The following is a 24,857-nucleotide window of genomic DNA, read 5'->3' as shown; positions in this document are numbered from 1 at the left end:
AAAAACAAACTAAAATATTGTAATAGTGTTTTTTTTAATTATTTCCCTGGAATAGATAACGTACATATATTATATCAATTCCTAAACTATCATATCGACAATTACTTCTAATTACTAAAATGATTTTCGAATCTATATACTTTTTAAAAAGTATAATAAAGAAAATAATATCGAAATGAATCATTTATGGTGTAAATATATACAATTTTTTTTAAAAATCAACCAAACCGATTGAGCAGTAAAAAGAAAATAAATACATTTAATTCCCATAAAAAAGATGAGGGGTCAAACAAATATCCCCTTGGGGGATTCCTTTATGACATTTTATCATATTTCTCAACAAATGAACAAATGCTGTACAAATGATGACTGCTCAGGGCATTTCTTTCTTTCTAGTAACCCAAAAAAAAAAAGGAATATATATATATATATATATATATATATAGCTCCTTTAACCCACAGGGTATGCAGAAAATACCTATTGATACAATTAAATAAGACTCCACCGGAACAAAATATACCAACCAAATGAAACCTAAGAAGGCAACTGAATATCAAAATACAAATGCAGATGGGGGAAATGGGCTTAAGAAGTTAATAGCCAAAGAATATAGTTTTGTTTCCATTACCAGTGTTTTAGTGTGCTGCCATTGTTGTATGCTCGGAAATATCGTATTTGGATTTGCAGGAACAAAACTTTGATATTTACATCGTGACAAATCTTGTCTCAAAGCTCCACCTCATGTAGCTCATCCCCAATACTACCATTTATTGGACCAGGCACAACCAATGGTGGAGGCTCTCCCAATGCCTCCCCTGAAGGTCTTATGTCGGCCCCGCTAGGATGACCTAATGAAATATCAAAGTTGCTTTCACTGCATGAGGCTGTTCGACTTGATTGCGATGAAGAGACATTGGCATTCATCATCATGCCTTCCTGATGGATATTATCCATGCTTGGGAACTTTTACTTACTCGTTGACGATGAAAGCTTGGGAGATGGACAAGACTTGTTGGCATTGGCATAGGAAGTGGAAGGGGTAGGATTATTACTTGTAGCATTCTCTTCTTGTGCATTTTCAGTAATTGCCTCCACCGATTGTTCACTTCTTGTCGTTGATACAGGCGTGGGAATAAAGAATTTCGCATTTGCGGCCGCTGCAGGTTTAACAGAGGAAACAGCAGATGACTGAAATAAATTTGCTTGGCCGCCACTACCACCACTACATTTGTTGAAAGTGTCCACATACCTGTCAAGAGTTCATAATGCCATAGGAAAATTAAATGAAAAAAAAAAATTATATCCTCCTGATTTACAAACAAGATAAATATAAACTTCCAAACCCAAAAACCGAATATTGTTAATGTCAACAATAACAGTAATAAGCGAAATCTTAACTGCTATGAATTCTCAGAAACAAATTAACAATAACAGTGAAAAGGGAAATCTTAAATGCTATGAATTCTCAGAAACATTCATGATCAGTTAAATCATTATTTACTTAGCTAGTTATCATCTTATGCTGAGGCAGAAAGCTAAATATTACCCAAGTCTAATGTAATCCTACATTTACCACCTTATCTTACTTTCAACGTTCATTTCCCACCAAATTCATTGCTTAGCACCATTCAAATGTAATAGTGTGCATTGCTAATAAGTAGAACTTCAGAAGTACCTTGATCGAACACCCATCCGTCCACGAGCTGAGAATCGATTGGAGCTCATAGGAATAGGAAGGATCCCAGAAGCATGTTCTATTGGGGTTGGGTTTCTGAATTTTGGGCTTCCGTTAGGAGGAGAACCCTCATTCTTCAATGCAGAGTTCAAGTTGTAGTCAGATGTTGCATTCTTGAATTTAGCAGTGGTCGGAGGTGGTAGCAAGGCTGTTTCTTCAGCTGAAAGTTCAGCACCTTCCTCCACCCATCTCTTAAGTTTTTCATCATAGTGGAATTTGTTCTTTTCACCTAGCTTAGCCTTCAGATAACAATGTAAATTAAATTAAATAAAACATTTTGCGTATCAGGAGTTTAACCATGCTTGTACAACGGAAAGCTAAGAAATATATGAAAATAACAATGGTAAATAAAAGTAGCTACCTGTTTATCAGCACGAGTCCATAAGACAAACCCCACAGTTTTCTGTAAAAGATGTGAGCCAAAACTAAAACCCGAAAACCGAGATGCCCCTACTGAGTCTGATGCTTTGCCTAGTTCAGTGGATGGTCCTGCTTCCTTTGATGAATCAACCTGATACATCAAATATCAGTAAGACATATCCTTAACTATTTTCAATGTAAGATGCACAGGCAGCTACTAGCAAAAATATATTTTCAAGCGGAAGTAACTGTGAACCTGTCTTGGCGTTCTGACCATGTCCGGCTCGGAAACACTTCTATTATGCACTGTCATTTTTCCATCAGCCTCCTTGCCTACCCATTCACTTATGGGTTCCATTGAAGAACAAGGCATCAATGATGACATAGCCATCGTTGATTGGTTAGCAGAGACTCTTGACCCCGTTTGTTGGTTGAAATGATCATTACCTAGAGAATATTCATTTGATGCAGATGTAGGAGGTGGTGGTAGACCCCCCACAACACGATGTGCAGTGCTATCAAAAAAGTTCAGCAATTTACCAACTAATCTTGCTGGAGCCAAATTTGTAGCATATCCCCCCTACAAAAGAAAGCCTGATATGAACAAAGAAAATATTGACAAGAAACCCTAAACTGAGAATCTAAAACTTACCTGTTGATGGAATCTTATCCTCTCCTCAAGAGACAAAACTAAATGTTTCCGAGTTTCTACCTCAGACGGTCGACTAGTTTTCAGAGATTTTAATACAGCTTGACAATACCTGAACTAGCCTTATCATGTTAACAAATTGAATGAAAATACATCCAGAAATCAAATGCAAACAACTTAAAATATGCTTACTTCAATGAATCTGAAACTTTTCCAACTTCAGCCAGCATGTGTGCATAAATAAGTTTATATGGCTGAAATGGTAGCAAGACAAACTGAGAGTTCCCCAACACCTTTGAATATTCAAAAAACTCGGTCCTCTGAGAAAAAATAACAATAGAAAATTTGAAAGGCATAAAGTATAGGTTGATGTCTTAAAAGTTACACAGTGAAAAATAGGAATCTTTCCCATCCATGAACAGCTCGGATTTGGCATTATATACAACCAGTTATAATAGACGACTTTACCATTGAAATAACAAATTATACAAATTTCATGAAGGTGATCAGATGTACGTGCATATGCATTCACGTGTCTTTATGTATGTGTCTATAACATATGTGTTATATATTATAATTGTCAACACACATTTTTCGTCCTACTAGGATTCAAACTCCTAAAAATATGATAGAATTTTAGGATTCAAACTCCTAAAAATAGGATAAAATTTTGCTAGGATTCAAACTCTTAAAAATAGGATAGAGTTCTACTATTATTTAAATTCCTAAAGATAGGATCCACAAGCACTATAAATAGCCATTGTAACTCACCATTGTAAGACAGGATTTACACACAAAACATAGAGGAAAGCACGGGAAGATACAAAGGCAAAATTATTGTAAAGGATTCGAAAAGGAAATAAAATGTAGCATTTTCTTTTTTCTTTCTTTTGCATGTGCACATTATTTTTCTTGAGATTTGGTTTGAATAACTCAAAACGTGGGTTGCGCCGATGACCAAAATGGGTGGGGTTTCGAAGTTTCGAACCTAGATCTACCCCGAGGCTTATTTTTAAAAACCGGTTTGATTTTCGGTTAAAGGAGGGGAAGAGCTTTTTAAAAATCTATATTAGTCCCTTTATTTATTATATGGATATTTTATTCATTTATTTTTATTATTCATGTTATTATTATTATATGTATATATATATATATATATATTAAATTTTTTTCATTTATTTTTTACTATATTTTATTATTATTATATATATATATTTCTTTAATATTTTACTTATAAATCTAATATTACTATATATATATTGTAATTATCTTTATCTAATCGTATATATTTTTTATACTTTTAAATATACTATTATTAAATATATATATTCTTAATTATTTTTATTTGATTATTTCTTTATTTATGTAATATATCTTATAACTTTATATATTTATATTAATTTTTATTATTTTTGTTTTTTTATTCATTATTATTATATTATTTTTAAAAAAAAAAACCTTGTGTCTTTATCATTATTATTATTAAACATTATATTATATACTACTAACCTAGAGAGCCCATTTTTTTGTCTTATTTCTTACTAAAGCCCCCCATTTTCGGTGAATTGGGAGGGTAGCTTTTCTATTTTTAAGTATTTGGTGTATATATATAGCTTATTTATTTTATTAATACTTTGATATATATATATATATTTATATTTTTTTTCTTTTTTTTCAAATATTACTATATATAATTATTACTTTACTATTTTTTTTCTTATCTTACTTATTTATTTTATTTATTTTATTTTTCCCTTGTATCTTATTTGTTTTCTTTACCTTGTTTATCTAACACATTTCTAGATTTTTTTAAAGGATATTTTCAAATCAATCAAGGGTAAGTAATTAGGATCGAAACTTTACCTTTTAATTTAACTTGTTATTTTTCTTAATTAAGACAACTGGAAATTACGTAGTACCGAAAGGGCGGTTCAAGGGTGCTAATCCTTCCTTGACCGTAACCGACTCCCGAGCCCGACATATTTCTGGTAAGACGTAGATCAGGTAGAAATAGGGTATCCGATCAACCCATTTATTTTTAAATAAATGATTGGTGGCGACTCCAATCCACATTTTTCTAAGTCGAAGCCCAATTCCGGGGCACAACCGAAAGACGGTTGCGACAATAATATAGGGGGAGAGAAAGAGAGAAAGATTATAGAATGCACACTTTATTTCCTGTTTAGGTTTCAACCTTATAAATTTTGCTTGAAGATTGATTTTTCATTTACATTTTCCCAACTAAAAAGAAACATTCTCAACCAAATACCGTAAATCAATCATAAAGGGGATAAACTCTAGTAAACATGCTAGAGTACCAACACCATGCTTAACAAATAGTTAATAACACAATGATTAAGGACCAAATAAATTTGAAAAGCACCTGGATAGCCTCTGGACTAGCATAGGTCCGGGGAAACATCAAGTGGTCTGCTCCGATAAGACAAAGTCTAGCACTACCTGAATATGACTCAAAGTTTGCTTCCGCAACTAAGTAACAGATGTGTGCTGCCGTTATCTGGATTTGAACTCTCAAGTAAGAGCCATTTTATAATCATTAAGAATGAATAAATATGCTATATGCGTGCCATCCAAAAGGGAGAAAATGGAGCAAGAGCAGACAATAATGTACCTCACTCCTTTCCTTCCATAAGCAATCTCCAAGATGGATAATTACAAGCTCATCATCTTTGGTTCTATTTGCAGTTATTACAGCCAAATTCTCTTCCCAATCATCAAGCATGCAATCTGCCCGTAACTGCCCATAAAGAAAAAGAGAAGAAAAAGAAAACAGATAAACAAAAGCAACGGAATTCAGCTTCTGATGAGTTTAGGTAAATGTACTCCCATTAATATGAATTCAAACATTTTTGTGTCTGAAATGTAACAGGCGGTAGCTGAATGAAGCATCAGTTCTCACAAAAAAGGTACTCTTCTTACAAATAGTTAGTAAGATCATTCCAAAAAAGTCTACATAGAATAGAAGCATCAAAAGAATCTGAAATACAATCCCTTTAACCTGTGCCATTTTTCTTCTGGTTAACCACTTCACCACACAGGAAATATTTTCTTAAATCTCTTATTGAATAATCCACAATCACGCCAGAAAAATACTCAGACCATATACTGTATTAGTACCCTTTTGGTAGAAAATTTTCCTCCTTCCTAAAAACCCAATTAGTATTAAATTCCATGCACCAATATATTACCTCTTCATGCTGTTGCAACGAATCCATGCTATCAACTGTATGGCCTGTGGAAAAAACTTCGGCTGGTTGCCCCGCAATTAGCAGGCATAATGTCCGTAAAGGAGACCCTGCAACCAGCTGATGAAGTGCCATTTGCCTAACAGTATCAATGTAGAACTACAATGATCCAAAGTCACCACCGGGAACCAGCGGTAAAGAGAGAGAGAGAGAGAGAGAGATTGCAGATTCAGTTAAATTTCCTCAAACATGAAAATAAGAATAGGTTACAGACAATTGAATGAAGTGAAAAAGCAAACCTGTTCACCCAGTTGGGATGCGAGAACAAGTGCAGGTCCCCACAATTGACCTTCTTGTGCACACTGTAGAGCCTTTCTTTTTCTACCAGCAACCAGAAGATTCTGCACCTCAAATGCAGTTGCCTACAACATACATTAAAGATTGAGAAAAAACAAAGAACAGCCTGTAAGAATAAAATAGTGAAGTATAGTCGATGGCATACCCGTACATGCCCTTCAGATGGCAGTTGCTGCAAGCAGTGGCTAAGAGCGCCATAAGGAGTGTCCTTTTTCCTCTTTGCAGACGCAAAGAGATTAGCAACTGCTGATTCTGGAGTACCAGTTCCCTATCAATGGGTACATGCCAATATGAATGAAAAACAATATAACCTAGCAAAAGAAATCAGAGAAGAAAGAAAACAGTCTCATTTTACTTTTTTGTACATGAAAAAAAAACCTTAGTTATATCTTGAGTTGTATGATAGAAAGCCTAAGACCATTAGATTGAAAAAAGAAAAATCACAGGACAGGCATCTTCACAAGATACAATTAAAATTAAGAGTGGAAACTTTTAAGGAAAGTGAAACATCATTGTTAAAAAAAAGGTGAAAATTAAACTAGAAGTATTTACCTTCAATAGGGTGTCAGAGCCGAAAGGAGACCGGAATTTTCCATAATGCTGACAAGCTATTTTAAGCAACGAGAGAAGCATTCTTAACATTTCACTTTTTCCGTAGTCCATGTTAGGTGATTCACAGCTAGCAATCCTGTCATCAATCCACTTGTTCAAGTCTTTACTGCCTACATTTCCACCAACCAATGGACCAGGGAAGGATTGTTGGCACAAAGTATTAAAATAATCAGAGCTTGCTGCTGCAGCACCAGAAATGCTAGTGTTTGAATTGACAACTTCCAACAAATTGAGTACAGAGATAGAGGCTCCTACAGAACCCTTCAAACAAACACAATCATACAACATTAACATTTAGAAAATGAAAATAATAGCAAGAGCATCATGTTTGGTACTTAAAACCCAGTAAGGGCCCCCCTGCTAAAAAACTAGGCTTTAGATCCTCAATCAAGAAAGATATGTTATCTTCTGGAAATTAGAACAAGAGACACAACTTCAGAGAATCTATTTCTTACTTCCATCAGCTTACAGAAAATAAATTAGATTTATACTCTAATACATTATTTCATATATAACTTGTCTAACCTGACTACCAAATGATGAGTTTTGCAGAGGACTACTATCTTTCATTACTATGAGTATTCCACCAAATCCAAAACTAACAAGTGCATGTGGAGGCCGGCCAAAAGACGACCGTCCGGTGTTAGAAGCATAAGGAAGCGACTGGCTAGTCTGACGTGGCTGCTGGGCAACATTTACAGACTTCTGGCCTCCATAGAAATCATTTGAGAAATGCATTTGCTCATTTTGCTTTAAAGTTGTCTGGGTAAACTGGTGGTTGAAGTTTTCAGTAGGAAGAAAGCATTGTAACTCAGTAACCCCATTGGCTTCATTATGAACCTGGTTATCATTATTGACTGACTGAACTTCTGCAGAAAATTATAGGATGACTTGAAGTGAATAGGATGACTTGAAGTGACTTACATGGTTGTTCGCAGGCATACTCAAACCAAAAGATGTATCTGATTGCTGGTTCCCAGCGAGGCTATTTTTGGGAACAGTCTCAGGTTGCAACAAATTCAAACATGGACTATGATTATTATGATAGGGATCTCCCCACGAACGATGTTCACCAGGGCTTTCGATACCAAGTGCCCCATAATTATCACCTTGTTCATGTTCACCATCCATGCCAGAACTGTTAATCTGAGTTAGATAACTCTGAACGGTAGAAGTAAATTCATTTTGATTTTGTTGACCATCACACAGAACGTTTGACTGAGCACAGGCATTGTAGCTCTCCAACACATACCATTGCTGAGCAATTAAGTCATAGTACCAACCAGGGTATTGAGGGTCAAAAACCATATGTTTTGGATACCCGTCATTCACTTGGGAAACCTGATTCCAATTTGCCACACTGCTTTTTACAGTTATCATAGTCCCCACAACAGATTGGAATGTCGGCTGCAAATAAGAAGCCCCTGCTTTCACATCTGTGTTCCCTTTGCCATCACCAGTTGAACCATCCATGTGATACCACTGCCCTGAATTTGCATCATACTTCCATCCTGGATACATGTTCTCCCAGTACTGACTGCTATATAGATCATGCTCATTTCCATTATCTGCAGTAGAAGCTCCAAAAACTTGATCATGGTTGGCATCACAATACTGCTTGAAAGTACTAATTGCATTCCATTCGAATAAACTCGTTTCAGCAATTACATCCGCCCCAGAAGGGAAATCCGCTATGGAATTTTCCCCTAAATTACTGAAAAAATTAGAATAGGAACCGAACCCTTGCACCCCATTCTCATTGGAATCAGTAAAAAGCGAATTCCACCCTACTTTCTTAACCCCAGCGTTCTTAGATCCAATATTCTCATTTAAGTTCTGACTGAATACAGCCCCTGACTGTGCTCCTTGTTGGAGATGATTATTCGAGTCAACCACAATATTATCTATCCCTAATGAATCATTAGGGCCATTACCTGCCTGTGCACTGGCGGGTTCTGGACCTGCATCCACAGTATCTTTTTTCTTTCCACCACGACTGTCAACCTCTTTGCAGCCGGAATCTTCTCCAATTAATAAATTGGAAAAGGCTTTAGCATCGTCGGATTCATTACCCTCCGTGAATTTTGGGACGGTGGGGCCCATGTTATCATTATCGTCATCATTAACTAACTTGTCAAAGAAATCTTCATCCGCTTGATCCTCCACTTGGAATGGAGGATTCGGAGCCATCGAACAAATTGAAACAAAAAATGCCAAGGAGCTAAAATGCAAAAGAAAAGCCTAACAATCTAATAACAAAAACAAACGAAAAAAAAAGGTTGCTTTACTGTAATTTATTCTCCAAAAAAAATAACGAAGAAGGTAATAATTGAGAAAGATGTTCAGAATTCGAGCTGAAACGGTTATGCAGACATCGAAAGCCAGGGTTTTTGAGATCTCTGCAATCCTAACACCATAAATTCAATTGAAAATATTAAAAGGTAGATGAATAAATTGAGGCAAAAAATCAACGCATTAAATTTAAAGGAGGAAGAGAAACCTAATGGATACAGAGTTAATCAAATGAAAAAAATACTTACAGATTCAGGTGAAGATATGACGAGATACAACCAAAATTGTAAGAGAGGGAGAGAATTTTGTTTTTGTTATTTTAGTTTTCTTGTTTTTTGTTCTTTCCGGTTTATTATTATTATTATAGAAAAAAAAATCTATTTCAGTTATCATTAAACTTTGAATATTAATTCGTTTATAAATTAAATTTTTTATTTTATCAATTATAATATTTAACTTAAAATTTGATGTTCACGTTATTTTATTTGAGAAAATTTGACAAAATATCATGTCTAAGAAAATTTGAACATCAAATTTATAAAAACAAAGGTTACAACATAACCACTAAAATAACTTAAATTACTAATATAAACATATCATACAGTTTAGATTATTTATAATTTATATTTAAAATTAAAATATTATTTATAATATAAATATATTATAAATAAGATTAATATATAAATATTTTAATATAGAATTTATAATAAAAATTAATTAATTTTTAAAACCCTTAAATTCTCGAAAATCTCTTAAATTTCTTAAAATCCTTATCTCTGAATCTCTAAATTCATTAGTCATTTTCGCTGAGTCATATCGTTGTTGCTACACTTAAGTCTCCTATTTTTACTGCACACGTCGTTCGTCTTTTTCGTGTCGATCGATCTCCCTTCGTGATTTTACTAGAACATTTCACATTCGATGTTTGAAGATCGATTAACATGTTGTTTGCCGATTTCTAATAACGAGAGAGTGAGATAGTTGATAGTAAGAGTTCGACAACAAAAGTGATAGGCAGCGGCCGTTGATTCAACGTCGATAAAGAAAGAAATTAGGGATTTTGTATTTAGAACTTCGGGTTTCACGTGGAACTTAGGAATTTTAAAATTTTATGGATTTTTCTGAAAAAAATATTTTTTTTGTAAATAATATGAATTATATATTAAATTTGTAAGAATATAATGAAAGTTTAAATAACCAAAGCTCTAGTCTTTGTTTTTAAAAGTCTAAACACAATATTTTAGAGCAAAACAACCCACGTTGGCAGAATGACATCACTTAAAACAGAAATCAAAGTTACTGTTAAAAGTGCCAAAATTAGAAGTTCAATTGTATAAACAAATTAAGAATGTATGTTCAGGGATATTTATCAACTCAAATATTTCCATTCTTCAACATAAGAAAAAGTACAAATGATTTCATTTTAGCAACAAAAAAAGGAATACAAATATCCAGGTTAAATAAGGCTACTTTTGTTCTTAACTATATCTATCCCAAAAATTATAAAAAATCTGAAACAAAAAATACCAATCTAACAAGGCAACTGAAATACAAATGCAGAAAGGGGGTTAACAGCTAAAGAGGATATCTCTGTTTCCATAACCACTGTTTTAGTGTGCTGCCATTGTCGTATTCGGATTGCAGGAACAAAACTTTGATATTTGCATCTTGACAAATCTTGGCTCAAAACTCCACCTCTTGTAGCTCATCCCCAATACTACCATTCATTGGACCAGGCATAAACAAAGGTGGAGGCTTACCCAATGCCTCCCCTGAAGGTCCAATTTCAGCCTTACCAGGATGACCCAAAGCATTATCAAAGTTGCTTCCGCTCCACGAGGCTGCCCGATGCCAGTCTGATGAATAGCCATTGGCATTTGTCATTATGCCTTCCTGAGGAATATTATCCATGCTTGGGAATTTTTGCCTAGTCTTCGACGATAAAGGCTTGGGAAATGGACAAGAAGCGTTGGCATTGGCATCAGAAGTGGAAGTGGTAGTGGCAGGATTATTACTTGTAGCATTCTCTTGTGCATTTCCAGTAATTGGCTCCATTGATAGTTCACTAGTTGTCGTTGATACAGGTATGGGAACAAAAAAACTTTGCATTTGCAGCTGCTGCAGGTTTAACAGAGGAAACAGCCGGTGACTGAAATAAATTTGCTTGGCCGCCACCACCACCTTTGTTGAAAGTGTCCACGTACCTGTCAAGAGTTAATGCCATAGAAAAACCAAATGAAAAACATAAATATTATACTCTCCTGGTTTACAGAGTAACATCACAAATACAACAGAAATCAACTATCAAACCCCAAAAAACATTGTTAATTTCAACAATAACAGAGAAGTGAAATCATAAATGCTTACGAAATCTCAGAAACAGTCATGGTCAGTTAAATCATCATTTACTTTGCTAGTTATTACCTTATGTTTAATTAGAAAGCTAAATATTCACCATCTTATAAACGAGAAGAGTCGAGCTCGAGTATTGCTGAGCTCGACTCAACTCGAAAAGTTTAAAACTGACATCGACTCGAAAACTCGCAAGCTTAAAATTGTCAAGTTCGACTCGAACTCGAAATAACAAATTGAAGCCCGATTGAACTTGAAAGCTCGCGAACTTAAAATTTTCAAGCTCAACTCGAGCTCAAAAAAAACTTGAACTCGAAACATTTTCAGACTTAGCTCGATTTAAGCTCAAACTTGAGCTCAAACATAATTTTAAGTACATGAAAGCCTTGTATTGTATTTTAAAAAAAAAACATATAAATGTTAATATTATTAATAATTTGATTTTAAAAAAATCTAAAATTTAATATTTATTTTTTTGAGTTGCTCGCGAGTTTTTCGAGTTGGGTATCAAGTAGCTCGTTTTGGCTTGTTAAGAATTCTGATCAAGTTTGAGCTCGAATCGAATCTATTTGATTAGAGTGTTGATCAAGCTTTAACCGAGTCGATCTCAAGTAGCCCTAATCTTATTTTCAACATTCATTACCCTTTTAGCCTTTTTCTTCCACCAAGTTTGCTCCATAGCATTACTCAACTACAATAGTGTGCATTGCTAATAAATAAAACTTCAGAAGTACCTTGCTCGGACACCCATTCGCCCACGAGCAGAGAATTGATTGGAGCTTGTAGGAATAGGAGGGATCCCAGAAGCATGTTCTATTGAGGTTGGGTTTCTGAATTTTGGGCTTCCGTTAGGAGGAGAACCCTCATTCTTCAATGCAGAGTTCAAGTTGTAGTCAGATGTTCCATTCTGGAATGCAGCAGTAGTCGGAGGTGGTGGCAAGGCTTTTTCTTCAGCTGGACGTTCAGCACCTTCCTCCACCCATCTCTTAAGTTTTTCGTCATAGTAGAATTTGTTTTTTTCACCTAGCTTAGCCTTCAGATAACAATGTAAATTAAATTAAAACAAACATTTTTTATATCAGGAATGGGTATCCATGTTTGTTCAACAGAAAACTAAGAAAAATATGAATACAATAAAAGTAAAAGGAGCTACCTGTTTATCAGCAATAGGCCTTAAGACTAACCCCACAGTTTTCTGTAAAAGCTGTGAGCCAAAACTAAAACGAGAAAAGCGAGATGCCCCTACTGAGCCTGATGCTTTGCCTTGTTCAGTGGATGTTTCTACTTCCTTGGATGAATCAACCTGATCCATCAAATATCAGTAAGACACCTCCTTAACTTTATTTAATGTAAGATTCACAAGCAGCAAGTAGCAAATATAGGTAACTGTTAACCTGTCTTGGAGTTCTGCTCATGTCCGGCTCTGAAACACTTCTATTATGCACTGTCATTTTGCCATCAGCCTCCTTGCCTGCCCAATCTCTTATACGTTCCATTGAAGAAGAGGGCATCAATGATGACATAGCCATTGTTGATTGGCTAGAAGAGACTCTTGGCCCAGTTTGTTGGTTGAAATGATCATTACCTAGAGAATTTCCATTTGGCGCTGGTGTAGGAGGTGAAGGTAGGCCCCCCACAACACGATGTGCAGTGCTATCAAAAAAGTTTAGCAATTTACCAACTAATTTTGCTGGAGCCAAATTTGTAGCATATCCCCCCTACAAAAGAAAGCTCGATATGAACAAAGAAAATATATTGACGACAAAGCCTACACTGAGAAGCTAAAACTTACCTGTTGATGGAATCTTATCCTCTCCTCGAGAGATAAAACTAAATGTTTCCAAGTTTCTGCCTCAGGCATTCGACTAGTTTTCAGAGATTTCAATACAGCTTGACAGTACCTGAACAAACCTTACTATGTTAATAAATTGAATGAAAAAACCTTCAGAAATCAAATATAAACAACTTAAATATGCTTACTTCAGTGAATCTGAAACTTTTCCAACTTCAGCCAGCATGTGTGCATAAACAAGTTTGTATGGCTGAAATGGTAGCAAGACAAACTGAGAGTTCCCCAGCACCTTTGAATATTCATATAACTCAGTCCTCTGTAAAGGAATAACAGAAAATTTGAAACAAATTAAACAGGTTGGTGTCTTAGAAGTTACAGCTAGGATTTGGCATTATATAGAACCAGATCCAAGATATGGCTTTACCATTGAAATAGCAAATTATACTAATTTCATGAAGGTGATCAGATGTATGTGCATATGCATGCAGGTGTCTGTCTGTATGTGTGTGTGTGTATGTGTTATATAATACACATATATATGTATAGAGAGAGAGATGATAGAATGCACATTGTATTTCCTATTTAGATTTCAACCTAATCAATTTTGCTTGAAGATTGATTTTTCATTTACATTTCCCCCAACAGAGAAAAAACATTCTCAAATTAACATTGTAAATCAATCATAAAACGGATAAACTCCAGTAAACATGCTAAAGTACCAACAGCATGTTTGACAAATGGTTAATAACACAACAATTACGGACCAAATAAATTTGAAGAGCACCTGGATAGCCTCTGGACTAGCATAGGTTCGTGGAAACTTCAAGTGATCTGCTCCAATAAGACAAAGTCTAGCACTACCTGAATATGACTCAAAGTTTGCTTCTGCAACTAAGTAACAGATGTGTGCTGCCGTTATCTGGATTTGAACTCTCAAGTAAGAGCCATTTTATAAACATTAAGAATGAATAAATATGCTAAGTGTGTGCCATCCGAAATGGAGAAAATGGAGCTAGAACAGACAATAATGTACCTCACTCCTTTCCGTCCACAGGCAATCTCCAAGATGAATAATTACAAGCTCATCATCTTTGGTTCTATTTGCAGTTATTACGGCCAAATTCTCTTCCCAATCATCAAGCATGCTATTTTCCCTTAACTGCCCATAAAGAAAAAGTGGGGAAAGAAACAAAAGAAGCAACGGAACTCAGCTTCTCATTGGTTTAGGAAAAAGTATTACTACTAATATGAATTCAAACATATGGACCTCACATGATAAGGAACATGCGGCAAAAGAAAATTGAGAAGAAACAAAATGAAATATAACAGGCAGTAGCTGAATGAAGAACCAGTTCTCCACAACAAAGGTACCCTTCCTCCAAATAGTTAGCAATATCGTTCCAAAAAGGTATTCATAGAATAGAAGCATCAAAAGTATTTGAAATACAATCCCTTTAACCTATGTTGTTTTTCTCATGGTTAACCACTTCATCACAAGCAATTTTTTTCTTAAATTTCTTATTGAAGAATCCAATCACACCAGAAAAATAATCAGAGCATATAATGTCTTACAACTTGTTCGGTAGAAAACTCTTACTTCCTAAAAATCCCAACTAATATTAAATTCCATGCTTCGATATATTACCTCTGCATGCTGTTGCAAAAAATACATGCTATCAACTGTGGGGCCTGTGGAAAAAACTTCGGCTGGTTGCCCTGCAATTAGAAAGCATAATGTCCGTAAAGGAGACCCTGCTACCAGCTGATGAAGTGCCATTTGCCTAACAGTATCAATGTAGAACTACGATGATCCGAAGTCAACCCCGGGGACAAGCAGTAAAGAGAGAGAGAGAGAGATTGCAGCTTCAGTTAAATTTCCTTGAACGTTAAGATAGGAACAAGCCATAGACAATTGAGTGAAGTGAAAAAGCAAACCTGTTCACCAAGTTGTGATGCGAGAACAAGTGCAGGTCCCCACAATTGACCTTCTTGTGCAAGCTGTAGAGCCTCTCTTTTTCTTCCAGAAACCAGAAGATTCTGCACCTCAAATGCAGTTGCCTACAACATATATTAAAATTTGAGGGAAAAACACAAAACAGCCTGTAATAATAAAAATAGTGAAGTACAGTTGATGGCATACCAGAACTTGTCCTTCAGAAGGCAATTGCTTCAAGCAGTTGCTAAGAGCAGCATAAGGTGTGTCCTTCCTCCTCTTTGCAGATGCAAAGAGTTTAGCAACTGCTGATTCTGGAGTACCAGTCTCCTATAAATGGGTACATGCCAATAAGAATGAAATACAATATATCCAAGCCAAAGAAATCAGATAACAAAAACAGTCTCATTTTACTTTATTGTACATGAAAAAAACCCCTCAGAACAGTAGTTATATCTTGAGTTGTATGCTAGAAAACCTAAGAAGATTAGATTGAAAAAGAAAAATCCAGGACAGGCATCTTCACATGACACAGTTAAAAGTTAAAGTGAACTTTTAAGGAGAGCGAACTTCATTGTTAAAAAAAGGGTGAAAATTACAATAGAAATATTTACCTTCAATAGGATGTCAGATCCAAAAGGAGACCGAAGTTTTCCATAATGCTGCCAAGCTATTTTAAGCAACGAGAGAAGCATTCTCAAAAGTTCACCTTTTCCGTAATCCATGTTAGGTGATTCACAGCTGGCAATCCTGTCATCAATCCACTTGTTCAAGTCTTTACTGCCTACATTTCCACCAACCAACGGACCAGGGAAGGATTGTTGGCACAGAGTATTAAAATAATCAAAGGTTGCCGGTGCAGCACCAGAAATGCTAGTGTTTGAATTGACAACTTCCAACAAATTGAGTACAGAAATAGATGCTCCTACAGAACCCTTCAAACAAACACAATATACAACATTAGCATTTAAGAATACCACAATAGGGATGGAGAGAGTTAGAGAGAGAGAGAGAGTTTTCGAAATACAAGGGGGGAGATTCTTGGTCGGCTTTCGTTAATAATCTTAGTAGGAGAGTGCGTCGTAGTGCTTTATGGGATTGTTTTAGTCATTATGGAAAAGTCATTAGGGTGTTCATTCCATTTATTAACAACAGACCGAATTATAAGGTTAGTACGTTTGCGTTTGTCCATTTCGCAAGCAAGGCGGATCTGTGCAATGCAGTGGAAAAGATGAACAATGTCACGATCGATGGAAGGAGGATTTCTGTGACAGTAGCGAAATATGAGAAACTTTCTGGGGTGAGGAAGCAGATTGAAGGAAGGGTTGAGGGTTCAAATAGCAATGACAAAGGAGATGCTAAGCATGGAAGGTTGTCTTCTCCAGCTGATGGGGTAAGGAAGATGGAGATGTTGAATAGGTTCCATGATGGAAGGACCTATAAAGATACGGTGATTGGGGAGAGCAAAGATCATGTGGGTATTCAAGTGGGTAGACATAGAAAAAAGGAGCTGGAAAATCCTATGGAAGTCTTTATTCCGGTGGAGGAGAGGGCCTGGTTAAAATCATCACTTACGGGTATATGTAAAGCAATTTTTGAAGTGGAGTTTTTGCAGAAAGCTCTAAGGAATGACGGCATCAATGCAAAGGTGGTTAAGTGGGGATTTGCAAAAAATGCTTGTTTGGTAATTTTCCAAACGGTGGAGGAGAGAAGGATGGTGATGGAAGAAAAATGGGAAGCTTTGTCCTTTTGGTTTGAAAGATTGGAACTTGTTCTGGATGAGGGAGGTATTCCCCTGCCTTATTGTGCGATCTCCATGGTTGGAGTTCTATTAAATTGCTTGTCGGTTCCTTTCTTTACTAGTTTGGCATCCAGATGGGGAAAGCTAGTGAAGATGAAACTGCTCATAGAGTGGACTGCAGAGTGGCACAGATGCTTCTCAGGATGGCCAGTCCATTTGATATTCCTGAACATATTATCATCAATTCGTTAGGGAGGAAGTTCTTGATTAAGATTAAGGTTGCATGTGCTGAAAATTATTTTCCTGAGTTATCAGATATGGTTGAAGATGTTGTTTCAGAGGATCCATGGGAGGAGAGCTCCTCCGATTGGAGCAAAGGGGTTGTTCAGTTACAGCAGGATGAGCACGTGGGTACTCAGGAGGTGTCAGATTCCCAAAATAGAGTACAGGAATGGGTTCAAGGATCCCAGCAAGGCAAAAACACAAAAATCGAGGGGGGTTTGAATTTTTGCTCAAATTCAAATAAAGTTGTTTCGGTGGACTTGTGCAAGCGTGCGAATGCTGCAAGAGTTGTCTCCTTACTGCAGGAAAATTCTAAAAGCACTAAAAGAGAGAGAAAATAGGAAGCACATGGGGGATGTTCCCCGTGAGTATGCTACTGTGGAATTTGATAATGGGCTTTGGGAAGGCTTGCCTAGACAAGTATTGGATGAGCAGAATAAAGAGAATGGCAGGAAATATTGTGGGGGTCATATTCCCACAGTAGATTATATTGAAGAGCAGTCTCGGGCCTCTCTTCAGTGTGGGCCTGTATCCGGTTCTTTGCAAATTACTAATGGAAAGAGTGAGGCTGGAAGTAAAGTGAGAAGAGGCTCATGTAATCGGGTTTATTCGAGGTCTAGCAGGGGGAGCTAAGAGCTGTGTAGATGTAAGTTCAGATTTTATTTATTCCAGGGAGCCTGCTGGAGGGGTGGAGGCTCTTGAGTGCTGGAATGTTAGCAAACTGTTGGGGGTTAAATTTAGAGGGGGAAAACAAAACTTTTTGGAAAAAACAGGTTCTTTGGTTAAGGAGAGAGAAGGAAACGGGAGTAATTAAGGGGTTTGGGATTGAAGGTTATTCAGTAAGATATAGATGTCTAATTGGAAAATTTTGTCTTGGAATATTCGAGGTCTAGGTAGGAGGGTTAAAGCTAGAGCGGTAAGGAGGTGTGTTGAAGAAAAGAAGCCTTCAATAGTTTTTATCCAAGAATCGAAATTGGAATCAGTGAGTCCTTCATTATTGAGAAAATTGGGAGGCAAATTTCTGACTGGTTCGGCAGTATCTTCAGCTGAAGGTTTTGCTGGAGGCTTAATTACTTTGTGGAATGAAAATTATTGTGTTGTTCAGGAAGAGGTAATTCACAGCAGATTTTTGGCAGTAAGAGGAATTATTGAAGAGTCCTCTGGACCTTGTTGGTTTATTAATGTGTATTGTTCGAGTGTGGATTCTGAAAAAGAGCTGTTTTTTGGGGAGTTGCTTTCATTCCTAGAAAATGCAGACTGCCCAGTGTGTCTTGGAGGGGATTTTAACGCTTTTCTGTCACGGGAAGAGAAAGCTGGTGGTGAAGTTAATTTGGTCTCAATGAATGGTTTTAGACATTTTGTGAACAGTTCTAATTTGGTTGATTTACCTTTGGCTGGAGGAAGATTTACATGGTGTAATAATAGGGATGTCCCAACTTATGTGAGATTGGATCGATTTCTTCTGGATCAGAATTTTCTGTCACTTTTTCCATTGATTTCCTAAAGTCTTCTACCAAGGTCTATTTCGGATCATAATTTGATTTTGCTGGAAAATAGGGGTTGGAATTGGGGTCCTAAACCTTTCAAGTTGTTCAACTATGTCATGGAGGAATAAGGGTTTGGTAATATGATGGAGGCCAAACTACTCAAGTGGTGTAAAACAGACAAGAAAATTCCATTTTCCAGCGTCCTAAAAGGGGTACAGAAAGCTGTTAAAAGTTGGTCAAATAAGGGCTACTTAGAATTTCCTGGAAAAATTAACAGTTTGGAAAAAGAAATTCAAAAGTTAGAGATTGATTTGCAGCAAGACTTACCTGGGGTGTCTATGAAGCAACTATTAAAGGAAAAAAAACAATTGTGGGACCTTTATAAAATTGAAGAGTCTATCTAGTTTCAAAAATCGAGAGTGAAGTGGAGTTCGGAAGGGGATAAGAATACAAGGTTTTTCCATCAATGTGCAGGAGGCAGAGGTCGGAGGAATGGTATTAAGTCCCTCAAATTGGGGAGTGAAATCATCTTAGATCCTAGTAGGATAAAAGTATCAGTGGTGGATTTCTATAAGGATATGTTCACGCAAAAAAATACTCTGGAGGCCGAAGAGTTGGACTTGGATTTTCTAAAACTTTCGACTGATCATAGTCTGGCTCTTGAAAAGCCATTTTCTGAAGAGGAAATATGGGACGTAATTGCCAATTCGGACAGCAACAAATCGCCTGGACCTGATGGGTTAAACTTAGGGTTTTTTAAGAAATTCTGGCCTAGTTTGAAACAAGTAATGCTACTGTTTTTTAAGGATTTTTATGAGGGGAAGGAATGGGATGAGGAGATTAATCACTCTTATATTTCTCTTATTCCTAAAAAGGTGAATCCGGAGGCATTAGAAGATTTTAGGCCTATTAGCCTTGTTGGGGGGTTTTATAAGATCCTATCTAAGGTTCTAGCAAGGAGGTTGAGCCTATGCATTAACGAAGTTATAAGTCCTTCCCAATTTGCTCTTATCCCGGGGAGACACATTATGGACTGCTCTTTTATTGCAAATAAAAGTATTGACTACTGGAGGAAGAAAAGATTGAAGGGAGTCGTTTTCAAGGTGGATTTTAAGAGAGCTTATGATTCGGTGGATTGGGAGATTTTGATGAAATTAATGAGCAAAATGGGGTTTGGTGTTAGATGGTGCTCTTGGATTTATAAATGTGTGTCAACGGCTTCCATTTCAGTCCTAGTAAACGGGAATCCAACGGAGAGAATTAAACCTTCAAGAGGACTAAGGCAGGGATGTTCGTTATCTCCGATGTTGTTTAATCTGGGAGGGGAGTTGTTACATTTATTGTTGGCAAAAGCAGTGGAAAAGGGGTTGTTTTCGGGTTTCGAGCTAGGTTCTCTTGATAGCTCTTTCAAGTTATCACATTTACAATTCGCGGATAATCTAATAATTTTCAGCAAGGCATCAATTCGTGATTTGTTGAATGTTAGAAGGGTTTTGTTGATTTTTGAATTGTTGGTGGGGTTGAAGCTTAACTTAACTAAGAGTATAATTTTTGGAGTGAACGTGGAGGACGAGGTTCTAGATGCTTGGGCAAAGGAAATTGGATGTTCTAAGGGTGCTTTTCCTTCGGAGTATCTCGGGTTACCGTTGGGGCCAAGAGGAACTCTTTTGCTTTATGGGAACCTGTTGTACAGAAATTTTACAGTGCATTATCTGGTTGGAAAGCTAAATCCCTATCGTTGGCGGGAATGGTTGTTTTGGTGAAATCGGTTTTGTGCTCTCTACCCATTTACTTCTTATCTATTTTTCGGATACCAATAAGTGTTTTCAACAAGCTAAACTCGATCATGGCAGCTTTTTTATGGGGAAGCTCGGCAAGAAAAAATAACATTCATTGGTTGAATTGGAAGTTGGTGTGTAAGCCAAAGAAATTGGGAGGTTTAGGGATTTCGAATTTTCTGATTTTGAACAGGGCTTTATTGGGGAAATGGATTTGGAAATTTGCTTCGGAGAAGAGATCATGGTGGAAGATAGTGATGTGCAGTGTGAATAATGTGAACCCAAATTCTATGATGATTGGGAACAATTGCTCAGCCAGAGCTTCTTGGATATGGAAAGGTGTGGTTAATAATTTCTTTTATTCTGACGATTTTGGGGATTGCTTAAGGAATAACATGTGTTTAAGAGCTGGTAATGGGGAATAAGTGCAGTTTTGGAATGATATATGGTTGGGTATGGTTTCTCTGAAGGAGATGTTTCCGAGACTTTTTGCTTTATCAAAAAATAAAATGGGAAAGGTGGCAGAATTCAGGTTGCACAGTATATCCGGTTGGGTTTGGGATATACAATTGAGAAGGAATTTGGTGGATTGGGAGGTTGAGCAATGGTTGAGCAATGGTTGCAGCTTATTTCCTTGTTAAACACCTCATTTCCTTCATTACTCGAGGAAGATTGTTGGATATGGCTAGGTAATGGAGAGTGTTGTTTTTCAACTAAATCCTGCATCACAAAATTTTTCGATAAGGAGGGCATTAATGGAGAAGAGGGTTTTTGGGACAGGCACGTTTGGACAGGGGTTGCACCTCCTCATGTAGAAGCTTTTGTTTGGCAAGTTGCACATCAAAGAGTAGCAGTTAAAGAGGAGCTGTTGAAGAGAGGTGTCGTTGGGATTGATCATCCTTTATGTCCGATTTGTGGGAAGTGTGAGGAGTCAATTTCACATATGTTTCTGCATTGTGAAGTGGTTTGGTTTCTGTGGTCCAGATTTTTGAGGGACTGGAACGTTTCATTTGTGGTTCCTAAGAATATGACGGATTTTTTGATTTTGTGGGATGATTTAGTTCCGAGATCTAATATTTGGAATTTCATTCCAAGGGCGGCTCTGTGGTCAGTTTGGAAATGCAGAAATAAGATTGTTTTTCAAAAAAAAGAAGGTGGATTCTGCTATGCTATTCTTTCTTGCTAGATACAGAACTGCTACTTGGTTCGGGGTGAATTTTAATGATGTTTATATTCCTTTCGATTCCCTAGTTGGGAATCTAAAACTGGCAGATTCGAATGGTAATCAGAAAAAAGGGTGTTCTACTCCTTCTAAGTGGGTACCTCCTCCACAAGGCTTCCTTAAACTCAATGCTGATGGAGCAATGGCTAAGGGTTGGGACAAAGGTGGAATAGGTGGTTTGATTAGAGATGACAGGGGTTTGGTACTGGGTTTATTCTAAGAAAATATTGGAGGTGGTCCTCCAAATCTTGCAGAACTAATGGCGATCACAAGAGGTTTAACTCTCATCGAAGAAGTAGGTTTCTCTCCAAGTCGGAAGATTGTTTTGGAAGTGGACTCCACCACAGTTCTGAAGTGGATTAAACATCCTGACCTCTGTACCCCACTATTTCAGAACTTGGTTAGAGGTTTAGCGTCTAAGGTGGAAGGACAGGGCATCATTTCAAGACATATATTGAGAGCCGCCAATTGGGAAGCGGATGAGTTAGCAAAGGCTGGAATTGTTGATCAAGGTTGATCAAGTTTCTGTGTTCTATGACTACGAATTGGTTGTACGTTATGTTTCAAGGTAATAAAATTCAGAGGTGCTCTTGTCCTCCTTCCGATGTCCTTCATGTTATTGATATAACATGAAGGATATGAAGGGGGTTTTAACCATTAGCATTTAGAAAAAAATGAAAATTATAGCAAGAGCCTCATGTTTGGTACTTAAAAACTCAATAAGGGTTCCCCTGCTAGAAAACCAGGCTTAGACCCTCAATCAAGAAAGATATGTTAATTTCTGGAAATAAGAAGAGACACAACTTCAAAGAATCTATTTCTTACTTCCACTAGCTTCTGAAAAATAAATTAGATTTATACTACTACATTATTTTATATATAAGTTGTCAAACCTGGGTACCAAATGACGAGTTTTGCAAAGGACTACTATCGTTCATTACAATGAGTTTTCCACCAAATCCAAAACTAACAAGTGTATGTGGAGGACGGCCGGCAGATGACCGCCCGGTATTAAAAGCATAAGGAAGCAGCTGGCTTGTCTGAAGTGCCTGTTGGGCAACATTCACATACTTCTGGCCTCCATAGAAATCATTTGAGAAATGCATTTGCTCATTTTGCTCTAAACTTGTCTGGGTAAACTGGTGATTGAAGTTTTCAGTAGGAAGAAAGCTTTGTAACCAGGAAACCCCATTGGCTTCAGTATGAACGCTTGTCTGAGTCCTGTTGGGCAACATTCACATACTTCTGGCCTCCATAGAATCATTTGAGAATGCATTTGCTCATTTTGCTCTAAACTTGTCTGGGTAAACTGGTGATTGAAGTTTTCAGTAGGAAGAAAGCTTTGTAACCAGGAAACCCCATTGGCTTCAGTATGAACCTGATTCGCATTATTGACTGACTGAACTTCTGGAAGAGGAACTTCTGGAAGAGAATTATAGGATGACTTGAAGTGATTTCCATGGTTGTTCACTGGCATATTCAAACCGAAAGATGTATCTGACTGCTGGTTCCCAGCAAAGCTTGAAACTGCTTTAGTTTTGGGAACAGTCCCAGGTTGCCACATATTCAAACCTGCATTAGAATAGTTACCATAGGAATCTCCCCAAGTAGGATGTTCATGTTCACTATGCATCCTAGAGCCATTAGTTTGTGTTAGAGAATTCTGAACGGTAGAAGTATATCCATTTTGCTGACCATCAGCTTGAAAAGTTGACTTAATAGAGGCATTATAGCTCTCCAGTGCACACCACTGTTGAGCAATTAAGTCATAGTACCAACCAGGGTATTGAGGGTCAAAAACCATATGTTCTGGATACCCATCATTCACTTGGGAAACCTGTTTCCAATTTGCCACACTCTCTGTGGCACTGCTCTCTACAGTTGTCATAGTCCCCGCAACAGATTGAAATGTCTGCTGCAAATAAGAAGCCCCTGCTTTCACATCTGTGTTACCACTTCCATCACCACTTGAACCATCCATGTGATACCACTGCCCTGAATTTGCATCATACTTCCATCCTGGATACATATTCTCCCAGTACTGACTGCTGTACAAATCAAGCTCATTTCCATTATCTGCAGTAGAATCTCCACAAACTTGATCATGGTTGCCATCATGATACTTCTCGCAAGTAGTAACTGAATTCTGATATAATAAACTTGTTTTTGCAATTGCATCCACCTCAGAAGGGAAATCCGATGTGGAATTCTCCCCTAAATTACCGAAAAAATCAGAATACGGACCGAACCCTTGCACCCCATTCTCATTAGAATCAGCAAAAAGCGAATTCCACCCTACTTCCTTAACCCCAGCGTTCTTAGATTCAATATTGTCATTTAACTTCTGACTGAATACAGCCTCTGACTGTGCTTCTTCTTGTAGATGATTATTTGAGTAAATCACACTATTATCTATCCCTAATGAATCATTAGAGCCATTACCTGCTGACGCATTGGCGGGTGCTGGATCTGCATCCACGGGATCTGACTGACTACAGCTCTGACTTGTGCTTCTTCTTGTAGATGATTATTTGAGTAAATCACACTATTATCTATCCCTAATGAATCATTAGAGCCATTACCTGCTGACGCATTGGCGGGTGCTGGATCTGCATCCACGGGATCTTTTTCCTTTCCACCATGACTGTCAGCTTCTTCGCCGCCGGAATCTTCTCCTATCGAAAAATTGGAAAAGACTTTAGCATCGTTGGAGTCATTACCCTCCGTGAATTTTGGGACGGTGGGGGCCATGCTGTCATCATCGTCATCGTTAACTAACTTGTCGAAGAAATCTTCATCCGTTTGATCCTCCACCTGAAATGGAGGACTCGAAGCCATCGACCAAATTGATACAAAAAATTCTGAGCTAAAATGCAAAAGAAAACCCTAACAATCTAATAACATAAACAAACGAAAAAGGCTTGCTTTACTGTAATTTATTCTCGAAAAATGAACGAAGAAAGTAAATAATAAGAACTTCAGAATTCGAGCTGAAACGGCTAGGCGGACATCGAGATCCAACCGCTCAACGTTTCAATCAGATGAAATACATGAGGGG

At 37.1% G+C, this 24,857-nt stretch overlaps 2 protein-coding genes across 2 annotated transcripts; both read right to left on the bottom strand.

Annotated features, from left to right (window-relative positions):
- Nucleotides 1-509: 509 nt before the first annotated feature.
- Nucleotides 510-24,851, bottom strand: LOC120113424 (protein transport protein SEC16B homolog). Its single transcript, XM_039134601.1, is given in 17 exon segments — nucleotides 510-854; nucleotides 11,029-11,306; nucleotides 11,308-11,416; nucleotides 12,299-12,597; nucleotides 12,718-12,867; nucleotides 12,959-13,282; nucleotides 13,357-13,465; nucleotides 13,545-13,672; nucleotides 14,141-14,275; nucleotides 14,390-14,515; nucleotides 15,002-15,157; nucleotides 15,292-15,414; nucleotides 15,497-15,619; nucleotides 15,904-16,224; nucleotides 22,693-22,978; nucleotides 23,149-24,241; nucleotides 24,382-24,851. Coding segments are annotated over 17 exon segments (4,143 nt in total). The 5' UTR covers nucleotides 24,638-24,851; the 3' UTR covers nucleotides 510-727.
- On the bottom strand, nucleotides 7,084-9,532 carry LOC120113422 (protein transport protein SEC16A homolog). Its single transcript, XM_039134599.1, has 3 exons — nucleotides 9,461-9,532; nucleotides 7,446-9,327; nucleotides 7,084-7,181 (listed from the first exon to the last, which is right to left on the bottom strand). Exon 2 carries the CDS (start codon nucleotides 9,108-9,110, stop codon nucleotides 7,800-7,802), a length of 1,311 nt encoding a protein of 436 aa, XP_038990530.1. The 5' UTR covers nucleotides 9,111-9,327; nucleotides 9,461-9,532; the 3' UTR covers nucleotides 7,084-7,181; nucleotides 7,446-7,799.
- Nucleotides 24,852-24,857: the final 6 nt, after the last annotated feature.

The sequence above is a fragment of the Hibiscus syriacus genome, unplaced genomic scaffold (genome assembly GCF_006381635.1).
Source record: "Hibiscus syriacus cultivar Baekdansim isolate YM2019G1 unplaced genomic scaffold, ASM638163v2 tig00110206_pilon, whole genome shotgun sequence".
Taxonomy (NCBI): domain Eukaryota; kingdom Viridiplantae; phylum Streptophyta; class Magnoliopsida; order Malvales; family Malvaceae; genus Hibiscus; species Hibiscus syriacus.
This window is presented reverse-complemented; position numbering and strand designations above follow the sequence as displayed.